The 12,340-nt window shown below is 44.1% G+C and overlaps 1 protein-coding gene across 2 annotated transcripts; it reads right to left on the reverse strand.

Moving 5' to 3' along the window:
• Window positions 1–4,010: 4,010 nt before the first annotated feature.
• cunh1orf159 (chromosome unknown C1orf159 homolog) lies at window positions 4,011–11,809 on the reverse strand. Of its 2 annotated transcripts, none has more exons than XM_042343692.1 (9): window positions 11,733–11,809; window positions 11,502–11,558; window positions 7,886–7,970; window positions 6,880–6,981; window positions 6,407–6,472; window positions 5,945–6,079; window positions 5,559–5,584; window positions 5,132–5,162; window positions 4,011–4,920 (listed from the first exon to the last, which is right to left on the reverse strand). In XM_042343692.1, exons 2-9 carry the CDS (start codon window positions 11,526–11,528, stop codon window positions 4,844–4,846), a joined length of 549 nt encoding a protein of 182 aa, XP_042199626.1. In that variant the 5' UTR covers window positions 11,529–11,558; window positions 11,733–11,809; the 3' UTR covers window positions 4,011–4,843. The 2 variants fall into 2 exon arrangements, with proteins under 2 accessions (XP_042199626.1, XP_007905137.1); XM_007906946.2 differs by having other exon boundaries at window positions 11,457–11,558.
• Window positions 11,810–12,340: the final 531 nt, after the last annotated feature.

Here is a 12,340-nt window from a genome sequence, read left to right on the forward strand (position 1 = left end):
CAAAGCGCAAACAGGTTCCAGCAGGGCAGCAGTGGAGTGCTTCAGGCGGTTGTCACTTAAATGGCATGTGGTCTAGACACAGCAAGAGGCTGGCTGGCTCACAAGCTCGGATCAGAGAAAGAAAGCCCTTTGGCCAATTGATCTCATCCTTCCCGAACACCCGTCTGACCAGCTACTGGCCTCCCATCACAGCAGCAAGCTGCGTTTTTTTTTAAAAAAAAATATGAATCCAGTGGCCTTGCTTCACCCAACGACAACAACAACTTGCATTTATATAGCGCATACCAGAGCGCTTAAAGCCACCCTCCCTGGGAACCTGATCCGATGTCGTGCGGTTAACTGCCCTCTGGATCAAGTCCGTCTGTCCTGAAGTTGCCCCTTTGCGACTCTAAATCCCCGCGCCCTCTTGTTCTGCTGCCTGGTTTGGGTCCGAAAGTATCACTCCCCAATTGATGAGAGAGGGGGAAGATCAGCTCTCAATGGGCGGCGGAATCGGGGCATTCGCGCGCCTGGTAAATGCATCCACACCATCTGATTCGTCCACTGCTGCGGGCGGTTAAGAGTTAAGAGCACAAGGACAAGTATGAATTTACCAATCGCTCCCGTGGCTGTGACTACATCTTTGGATACAAACACCAAAGGTGCCGCCAATTTGGCTCTGAGACGCGCAGTGTGGGAGGGGCAGCGAACACCGCCACCTGGTGGCCATCCGGCCTTTGCGTCTCATAGAAATGTACGGCACAGGAGGCCATTCGGCCCCATTGCGAGTCTGCACCGGCTCTCAGAAACAAGGTGTTCATTCAGTCCCACTGACCCCCCCCCCCTCTGCCTCATCCCCAAACCCCTTCAAGTCTCTGTCTTGTAACGTACCTGTCTGGCATCTCATCTTGAAGAACATTGCAGTGCTGCCCCAACACCGCACGACACTGGAGGGTCAGCCTGGAGCGTGTCTTTGTGCTCCTGCAAAGACCCATCACCTTGTTTAAGAGTATCCAAACCAAACCAAAGAATATCCCATGCAAAACCCACCCACGCCTAGAAATAGGTTGTTGAAATGGAACGCACACTCTCGCTCTCGCTCTCGCTCTCTCTCCCTGGACGGTTGCATCCTGCGTTACCTAATTCCGGAAAGTATTAGGAGCAGGTTGGCAAGAGCTGAGGCTTGAGGGTCCCCAGGGTGTGTAGTCAGTTGGGTTAACTGCTAGCAAGAGCTCTACCAACAGAGCCAGGCTGGCACACAAACAGCCTTAAAGTCAATGGCTAGGACCATGTAAATTCCGGAGGGTATCAGCTGCCTTTATGTTATAAACAAAGATAATATTAAATTAAGAGGGATAAGCATCAGAGGAATAAGAGGAATTCCGAAGCAGGAAGAGTTTTGAATTATTCATTTTTTATTATAGTATTATGTTTATTTTGTATTGCAGACATCCAAATTGCCTTGCCAGGATTGCTTTACTACCGGCCTCCATATAAGCGATTCATTGTAATCTGGTTCACTGATAGTACATTCAACTATTTGCTCTGGTGTAAACTGGTCTATCCACTGTATAGTAACAGTATTTATTTATATTCCCACTGTCCTTTGCACTCAATTTTCTCATTCCAGATTTTTATCTTGTACTCTCTGCGTCATAATAAGAAGCCTTGGCATTTGATATAGCGCCTTATCACGCTATTGAGGCGCCTCAAGCACTTCACAGAATATATTGTAAAGTTGAACAAGAGGACATAAGTTTAGCGTTGCAAAGCTCAATTATAGGACACCAGGAAGTTTCTCTTTATATTCCCTAACAACTGGAACAGGTTGTCAGGAAGGGTAGTTGAGGACAGGACAATGCGACCGATTTAAAAGTAACCTGAAGTTGTGATGGGAGGACATCAGGGTGCATATCCTGGAGGAATGAAATCAGATGAGCAAAAGGGCTTTCTTCCTCCCATCCAAACCAATCTTGTGATCTTGCGATTTATTTAACTATTGAAATCACACATATTTACCGGTCGGATTTGACTTTTGAATTTTTTTTATTTTAAACCGCACATACGAAACAAAATGCACAGGTCTGCGTATAGTATACATACAGTTTAAAAAAATTACAAAGCAGGTATTACATAATAAAGCCATTCTGCTGTATAACAGCAATGAACCCTGGGGCCGCCAACACTGCATCCATTTGGCAAGTTCAAGTAGCACATTTCAATCGTTTGAAGGTCAGAGAACCTGCTTCATGTTGATTTTTTTGCATAGAGCTCCGCACAAAATTTGTGCCAGTGCTTCCCTTACTCCCTTCCTCCCCACCCCCCAATCTTATAACAGCAACAATAACAACAAATTGCATTATATAGCACCTTTCATGTCAGGATGACGTCCCATGAACCTGGACAGTCGACGGTTTGCACCCAAGCTGAGGGTTGGAATCAAGAGGGATGGCGGCTAAAGAGGGTGGGGGCAGAGAAGCTGAAGGCCTGACCACCAATGGTGGAGCAGGCAGGGAGACATGGAGCAGACCGGAGTCAGTTGAGTGAAGGGAGCAGACTGGATGGAAAGATGTTAGAAGGTTGCAGAGGAGCAAGACTGTGAGGACTTTGAAAGTGAGTATCTTAAACTCGATCCTCTGGGGAATGGGGAGCCAGCGAGGCTGAGGGGGAATTATTTTAAAAGTCTGGCAATCTCCTATCCCAATAAAATAGGGCTATCAATATTCATCTGATCAAATTTGAGTCATGGTTTGGCTCAGTTACTCCTCGATCGATGATCCTTTGGAGATAACGCACCTCCCCCCTCACACACACATCCCTGAACCCCAACACACAATATAAATATAACAAACATTGTGAAGTTTACAAAAGTCACCTCCTCACGTGTTTCCACAGGGTCTACTCAGCCCTTTCGCAACTGAGAAACAGCCAGAGCAAAAGGACAGCCACCACATTGTGACCACTCGTTGCTGTTTCTGCCACAATTGGGTGAAATATACGAGAAGTTCAGAGAGGAAAAGTGGCTCGTAGCTCAAGAGAGACTCCTGGGGTGACTATCACCCTTACAATTTACATAACCCCTGAAAAGCGTAGCTAAAAATCAATAATTTTCCAAACGGAGATGGGGGGGGTGGGGAACACTTGCCCGATAGTTCCCAACACGCAACTTTATTAGAAAACTATACTTCCTGCCTCTTCACCCTCACAGTGCTGCCAAACCTAAAACCTAAAACCTGTTTGATCAACTGCGATATTTCTAGTGTTGTACAGATAAGTCCTTTACAATCGCACAGGCAGGTTCCCTGAAATGAAATTCGTCAAAGGTCGTGCACTTTAAAAACAATATCAATGGGCGTTTCAGTCAATTAAACATTACCCCTGATTTTATTGTAAACAGATGCTTAATACTAGCTGGACACGATAAAACTTAAAACTTTTCTGGACGGTTTGAGCTGTTGTCTTTTTCTTAAATGTGGCACAAAATTGTGAGCCTATCCCATCGTGAAGTTCTCACTTCTTACCCTGGGCATAGGTTTGGCTTAATTTCTTAGCTGGGAATGCTCCCTAGGGCGCACATTGATGGGAAGGTGAACAACAGGATGCACAATGCACAGATCATTTAAAAAAAAACAGTTCCGACAGATGTTTGAAGTACCGTTTAAGAAGAATACAATATCGGAAACTCCGGTTAGAGCACTCGCTTTGCAAGTGAGAGACCCGAGTTCAATTCCAGGCAGAGGGCGAAACCTTGGGCAAGTTTCCTTACTCCACACAGAGCCTAATAATAATCCCTCCAAAACCAAAAACAACAATAAATCGGTCATTTTCAATCCACAACTGTTTGTGGGACATTGCTGTGCGCGATTGGCTGCCGCGTTCGCCCACAAATATACAGTCAATTCACTTTACAGTATATTCTGTGAAGCGCTTTGGGACGTCCTCCCGACGTGAAAAGCGCTATATCAAATGGAAGGATTATTATTATTATAATTTATATTCTATGCAAGTTAGACGTAACTGATACTTTGCATAAGTCATATTAAATGTATGGTCGCAACTGATACGTGAGGTTTACTGTATTGCAAACTGGACCCCACTGTAAAGTCACTGCACTGAACAGCGAGAAGCATTTGCTGCCCATTACAATAATTCCTTTCTTTATTGCGTGGTGTCCTGAGGTCGGTAGTCTTCATTCAGTAATGCTGGATATTCTACAGTGGTCCACAAGCTCACATTTCAGTCTACTACAGCCTGAGATTCAGTAACATTGGGGAACATGCTGGTGGCGTCTGTACTCTCACACTTAGTGACATTTGAGTGACTGTGCTGGTGTCTGTATCCTCACATTCAGTTAACATTGGGAAGCGTGCCAGTTTTTCCGTGCTCTCACACTGGGTGACGTCCTGAGATTGAACCGCCTCAATTCCGGAACATTTCAGTTTGGTTTGGCTGAGTGCTGCACTCGGCGACGACAGAACTACCGCCTTCAATACTAAAAGCTTCCTATCACAGTGTAGATTTTTGAAAGTTGTGAAACGGCTGACTCTGGGAAATTTACGCCATTCACCTTCATCAAGACGGCAGAGGAAGAGTTCGTCCTTTCACGTTTAAAATCGTGATTGGTTGATTTTTTTCTAAAAAAATAACGACTTGTCCTTCTCCGCTTTGCTCTCAATTTGTGTCATTGTTTTAAAAAAAAAGTGTGAATTAAGAGTGAAAGGTGCATGACCTTCAGGATTGTGTTGTGGCAGCTAAATGATAGTCAATAATAAGTCATCGCCATACAGTGGATCATTCCTGTTTGATTGACCCACAGAACAGGAGAATTTACCTACGATGGCACAGAGTACATGGGAGCATGGCGTCAGACATTGCTGGTAGCAGTGGATGCGGAGGAGGCTGCTGTCAGCTGGTCCCTTCTCGAATACCTTGCCTTTCGAACTAAAATACAAATTTTAACAAAAAAAAATTCATTTTGGTGCTTCGCTACTGATGAAAAGTGCAAATTTTTAAATTTAGAAAACTGAAAGGTCTTGCGAGAAACTTAACAGTAATACAAAATCTTAACGCCTCTAAACATATACAGGCCTAGAATAATTATTGCCTTCCATTGTATTGTATTATATTCCAGCATTACGTTGGAGTTTAGTACCTGAACTTGGAGGGCTCCTTATCATTTCTGCCTGTGGAGGGGGAGGGAAAAAAACAGAATTAAAGTTGTTCCAGAATTAAGGTTGTCAGCCAGGTGTCGCGACACGTGCCTGATGCTCATCAGGCTTAAGAGTTTCTAAACCAGACAGAATTCCAAGGCTGTTTGCCGCCTTTCATGTGGAAATTCCCATTTCTAGAACAAAACTATTTTTTTCACCAGAGGGAACACCTCCTGCTTAGCTATTTCCAGAGATGTCAAGCGCATGTTGGCAAGAGCCAAGGCTGGGTGACCCCCGAACTTGCTTAATCGGCTAAAAAACAAAACCACGCAGTCTGCCCAGCTAACACCGCTATTACCATTAGTTCATTTACACTTTTAGTTGTTAAATGATTTACTTTTCTTGCCATCGCAACGTGTTTCAACTTACCATTTCACTCGGCTGTAATATCGAGGCTGGAAAACAAAAATCAAGTCTTTTGATTAGTATTAATACACCGTTCGCATTGGGTTCTCACTGCTTACCCTCCAAAGAGTGTAGACCTCACTGTGAGGAGCGAACACTCCAGACAATTCCAATTGGAGCTGATTCCAACGGGCAGACTGCAAGCTCAAAGTCCCAGTGTGCTGCTTGAACCCACAGCCTGCGACACCGAGGCGAGTTAGCTCCCGACTGAGCCACGCCGACACAGTCAAGAAAGGTTGACAAGACGTTAAGATATACCACAAACATAACTTTTAAAAACAGATCTAGCGATGGGACGAGAGGAGAAAACTCCCACGCAGAAATACAACACTAATTAGTTCCCGAGTTACCTTTGTTCCTTTGGTGAAACATATGTGGGAGGATGTTTGATCGCTTCGTGTAGAAAAATACAGCGACTGACAGAATGAGGAACAAACTGATAAAAAGTGTTCCCAGACACAGCAAGGCCACAATTGCGGATCTTCCTTTCAGAGGCAAAAAAAAAGACATGAATTAAGTCTTCCTGGAAGTGTAAATGTACATTGCGGAGAGGGTAAGATGACCCTGGTGGTCAAAGAGGCATAAAAGTCCTGAGAGCGTCTCTTGAAAGAGGGAGGGAGAGAAGGGAGGGAGGGAGGGAGGGTGGGAGTTGGAGGGACTCTGGGGATGGAGTCAGCGATAGACGTGACGCAGGCCAGTGTTCGCTGAGCAAAGTAAAGGGCCGGGCCAGTAGGGTTGAAAGGTTTCAAAGTCTAAGAGTAAAAGCAAGATTGTGAACAGCCCCTCATTTTACAGTTAGTTGATTTCCTTACCAATTGTATTGACCGTTGGAACCACAGTGCTGGGGTTCTCTGCTTTCTCTTCATCGCTGACACTTGCTACAACAGAGAGGCTGATATTGAGCGTGTACGCAGATTATGCAACACTATCGCAATCCACACAGTCAAAGAAGTCGCAGGATTGGAAAAACTGAACACTTCATAACTTTAGGAGTAATCAATACTTGCGTTTGATATAGCGCCTTATCACTTTGTCGAGAAGCACTTCACAGGACGGTACTGCGAAATGTAGTGACTGTGTATTTTGCAGGCGAACATGGTAGCCATCGATGTCCACAAACAGCCACCACCAATTTAGTTATATAATTCATCAAATTCACATGAATTATATAAACATATAATCTATGTTTACTTAACCTCTGACTATAGCGAGTAGAATAAGACTGAAACTGCTAATGGGCATTAAACTCCAGCTACAACACTGAATGACAGAGGAGCTTACTCACAGTTAATGCATTCAGTCTGATTAACAGATAATTCTGCCAATGTTCCATTCTTGCACTTGATGCAGGTGCTACTTCCATTCTTAAACCAATGTCTGTAACAGTCTGAAGATGGATAGAAGCACACGTAGAAAGATAAAAGGTGATAAATCCGTTCATGCGATACAAAGCCTCACCACATCACTGAAATGTCTCAAAGCGCTTCACAGGATTTTATTGTACAGTGTAGGTACTGTATTTTGTATTGTATAGTGTAGGTACTGTATTTTGTACAGTACTGGAGTATCAGCCTAGACTATGAGCTCAAGGTCCCAAAATGGGGCTTGAACCCACAACCTTTTGACCCAGAGGCGAGAGTGCTACCGACCGAAAATCAACATCAAAATCTTTATAGTTTCACGCAGAGGTCTATGTAGTCGCCTTCTTTTCTGTTCCAGAAATATTAACATAACTCAGCACTTGCACCTCTATTCTCTGCGGTGCTGAACCATGTCCATTTGCAGGTCATTCACCCCCAAAAGGGTCAGCCAGCGCTTGAGTGAGGTTGAATTTTTTTTTAAAAAAATGCATTCTTTCACTATTTTTAAAGCATTCTTTGTATTGTGTTGTGTTACTTTACACGGGCACAAATGATCACTGGGGGGCAGCACACTCCTCCAGGTAAGTTCCTCTTTCAAACCGTCCATTGAAGCGAGGCCAATTTGTTTTGTAAATTGTAAGCCCTGGAGCTGTCTCTGAGGATTTTGATTTGGTTGAACATTCATTTTCTAGCGTTGGTCTGAGGAGGGCAGAAAGTCCCCAATGAAATTTTTTTTTTAATTTAAGCCAATCGAATCTCCCCCACACCCACCCCCCTCCCTGGTTCACATGTTGGATCACTTAGCCCATGTGGACAAAGCTCCCTTCTCGAAGTGTGTTACAATAGAATCAAATAGACTTTTATTAACTCCCTCCCTCCCAGGAGGATAATTGTCCTGTTGACTTACAGATCACCCAACAATGAACATACCTGAATGGCAAAGGCTGCTTTGCGGACACAGACCGAACTCATCCAACAGGTCTATGCAACAATCAGATAGAAAGAGTGACATGACCTAAAAAAACAAACAGGGTTTGGAAAGAGTGACGCTTCATTCCCAATATTCCAGGAAGTAAAATCTGTTGATCTCACAATGTCAATCCAAAACTAATCACGGCTGATTGAGTCATCGCAAGGTCATCGCAAAAACCTGGTCAGAGGCAAGAGATGTAAACTGTAGCCTTTAGCCACCTGCTCGGATATTTCTTCTGGTTTCATCAGACAAATGTTTAAAAGGCAATGTCGAGCGGAATAGTATTGGGTGTATGAAGTCCCTCTGTTACCTCCACAAGTCACCTACTCACAAGCCCCCGTCAAACGTAACATAAATTGGCTGCTGCGAGACATGTATTGAGTAGCTAGCGATAACAATACCCTTGCTTGCTTGTCTCTCTCTCTCTTTCGGATGCCTTTTGTTGTGAGCCAAAAATCAGGTTTAGATTGTTTTCAAGCCTCGATCTCTCTGCCTCTCCAGCGCCCAACTGCTCTGCTCTTTATCTGCTAGAATGCAACTCAGTTACGTGTAAATCAAAGGCATATTACATAAACAGGTACTTTCACAACATTACAATAATATTACCGGCAATATGTTTTGGACCTGCAAGGCAGCGATTTTGACAAGAATAAAAATGCATTCATTATTCTCTTCATGGAAGTTAATGCAAAGGACCCGAGACTTCGGAGTGTCAGATTGTGACGAGTGACCTCCCAAAATACAGCAATTTTAACTGATGAAATATATTTAGTTTCACTGGAAATCGTGAAGCACCTGACTCCCATGGTTTCCATTCTGCACTTGGATTTTAGGGCATAGTAAAAGGCTTAAAATCGGTTCAGATGAAAAAGGCCTCAACACTCGACTTGAACTCAAAGGGGAAATTGGAGACAGGAGGAAGTACTTTACGGAAACAATTTCCGCAACTTACAATGACAATGCAGAATTGTTCCAATCCATGCTCTGTGCTGCACCTAAGAAGTGCATTTTTCCAACCAATGGAATTATCGTGAACCCATTATTAATGAAACACTGTTCCCTTTGGTCAATTCGCCCGAATTCGTAAGATTGCAACGATTTAACTTGTCAAACTTAAGTAATGTGAAATTGATCTGCTGCACACCGAAAAAATGAGATGGTGCCAGGATTACGATGAGCGTTGTTGGGAGTTCTGAGGCGAGATCAGTGGCTTTGCAGTGAGGAAGGGAGTCACCCTGAGCTACTCTTGCGTGGTTACAAGCTCCCAGGACGCTACCCCACGTGGTTGTTGTTGTTATAGAAGTGGAGAGGCAAAGCTAGACCAGGGATACAAACTCCCACCCATGCTTTCAGCCACTCTTCAACTGTACTTTTTGCTAGCTATCCCCCCCCAACCCCCTTTCCTCAATGCCGCCCAGCCAATGTTATCCCCCCTCCCTCCCCAGTTTGGGCTCCTTGTCAGCTGCGTGAAGCGCACTGAGACGTGCTCAACATGAAAAGGAGTAAGTGGAGGCTTTGAAAGTTGTTAGGTCACCCGCATGGATCAAGTAGCTCTGGCAACATCATTAACAATCTTCGTTTCAAATTGAACCTCTTTTTCATCCAAGTCATTGTTTAACAGGCCCTTGGAGGGGGTAGTGAGAGGTTAATTAAGTTCGTTGACAAATTGGGTTTCATAAGATCTTTCATACAAATTAATCCCCTCGTGGAATAACAAAGCACTAACAGGAGAGAGAGAATAGTTCAACAAATTAAAAGTTATTTTGTGGCGATAACAAGAGATACTCACGCGTATGCTACTGGTATACAAGAGCTTTGTTCCTCTCCCATTGTGCAAACAGGTTGCCTTTTTGGCTTTAAAGTCAAAGTTTACTGTATAATGGAAGAAAGCACATTAAAAGGCCCCCCCTGTTACCTCAGGCTCGAGTGCACAGTATTATTAAAAGGAAAACACAGCCTACATGGCAGGCTGGTTTCAGATGAATGGAGGGCATGCTCCCCTTGACTCAGGCACTCAGCCTTCACAATTTTCAATGATTCATAACTCTTTGCTTCTGACAGGTTCTCACACGAGCACCTGGAAGTCAGTCAAGATTGAAATATAACTGCCATGGATTAATCTCTCGCTCTCGCTCTCTCTCTCTCTCTCCACTCACTCACTAATTCCTGTAAGGACCATTTCCCACCGTCTCCACACGCCAGTATTTTCAAGGGGCGGCTGCTATTGCAGAACTCGGTGTGGGGATACAAACGTAAACACAACCCTGTATCCCAGCCATTCCCCAAGGTGGGTGGGGGGGGGTATGATCCAGCACTTTTTGTGCAGCATCGAGACATACAGGTCATACGCTCATGTCATGGCCTGTGCTGCTGATCTCAACCGAAGCACTATAACTGACCCCTGGGCTAAGGAGGGGAAAGTCGACTGTTGTCTGAATCCTAATGGTTATGCAGTGACCTCTGCACATGGGGAGACATAAAGGCCAGCTATAACGCTCCCATGGGAAAATAGCCAACAGTTAAGTCACTGTCAAAGCTCACTTGCGAATGGTGACTCAAGCAAAGCACAGAGAAACCCTCTCAACTGAACACTTGGCTTTCATTTGGCAAGAAATTGGAAATTTCACTCCCAATTTATAAGCAGAAAGTACATTTTAGCAACAGGCTGGAGTGTGCAGCGGTGCAAAAAAAAACTTGTTAAGGCTGTGACTCATCATGATTAAGATTCTCCATTGGGAATATTGCCCATTTCAGTTGCGCAGTTACTGTAGTGAAGGCACTGAAACACATTCCCCAGACAGACAATCATTCTCGACTTCGCTCATAACCTCCTAATTGTTGCTTCAAGACCAGCGTACGAAGAAAGATTTGGAAGAGGTTCTGCTCTATTGGCTCAGCAATAACACATGGCCCAAGGCGGGCAGCGGGCAAATTGAGAAACCAAAAGAGAAAAACAGATTTTCATGTTTTACATAGAATCTATAAGCACCGAAAGAAGCTAATTCAGCCCAACTCTTCCGTGCCACTGTTTATACTTCATGCAAGCCTCAACCCGTCAGTAGTAATATTCCTTTAACTGGGCTCAATGACAATTGGGCAATCGGTGGCGTGTTGTGTTTAAAACGAACGCTCCCTCAAACTGAAACGAGTCTTATCACAACTGGTCACATGATGGCCTTTCCTCATCACAAAACACTCATTTCAGCCAAACCACAACCCATTGCAGGAGCAGAACGATTGCATAATGCCATAATCTGGTCATTAATCATACTCCCAAACTGTAGGTTCCTTCTTTAATAAAGGCTGCATTGATTAGTTAGCCGCAATGAAGGATAAGTGTTTGTGGAGGAGATTATTTTTCTTATTAGCCTAAAGGACTCTTTGTACTGTATAAATTTGGAAGCATCTCAGCAGTGCCAGATGCTATGTTGCCAAAGTCACTTCAGCCCCTTTCTCTGCAACTGAGCCAGCTGCCAGGTTAACTACACCCTGTCGTTAATTTGGGGGAGCAACAAAGCTGTCACATACCAAAGACTGTGGCGTTTCAGTGGAGACTTGAAGTGCAAATCCTACCAGCATTACGACAAATGGCGCGGCCATGGTCAGTCAAGGGGGAGGGGGCAGAAGTTTCTGTGGAAGAAAGAGACAAAGTTCTTGAGCGCTGGGAGGCGAAACACACAGAGTGTGCGTGACATTGCTGCAGGTATAAGGAGCTCAGCAGGACACTGGCGACTGAGATGGGAACACAAGGAGCAACGTTTAAACAAGAGCCAAATGGTTTGTTTCAGAAAGAGCATATCTTACCTTATTGGAAAGAGGAAGCTGAAGTATTCGAGTTGTCACAGCAGTTCCCTCATAATGGCGGGCCTGTTTGTTGCTAGGTTACTGGGGCCCTTATCAGAACAGAACAAGCACAGCCTTGCTGTTTGTGTTCGACATACACCCGCCCCAAATCAATTTGAGCAATTACAGCTTAACTAGAGGGTGACTCAAAATTTACCAGAAGCTTGAGAACTGATTGCATTATATTAAAAAAAAAGGGCTACGAATGCAGCAGTTTCGAACAGACAGACACTTTAAGTGGCGAAAAAAAACTAATCCTTACTTAGTCCTTCTCGGGTTTTATTTACCAACTGGGACGTAAATGTTTCAGCAGACGGGCTCCATCTGGTATTCTGTCAGATCCCAATCTAATATGATTGCGGATCTTATTTAATCTTTCTTTTCCCTCTCGCTTTTCAGCTGCTGATTTAAAGCAAATTCCACATTTGCAGAGCTTTCTGACGTTGGCACCGAGCACAAAATATCAACGATGTGCAAATTTATTTGACACAAACTCCAGACTTGTTCTGACAAAATCCATTAACCAAATCAAATTACCACGGGTAAATTGTTAAAGTCAGTGCGAGAAT

The sequence above is a fragment of the Callorhinchus milii genome, unplaced genomic scaffold (genome assembly GCF_018977255.1).
Source record: "Callorhinchus milii isolate IMCB2004 unplaced genomic scaffold, IMCB_Cmil_1.0 Scaffold24, whole genome shotgun sequence".
Taxonomy (NCBI): domain Eukaryota; kingdom Metazoa; phylum Chordata; class Chondrichthyes; order Chimaeriformes; family Callorhinchidae; genus Callorhinchus; species Callorhinchus milii.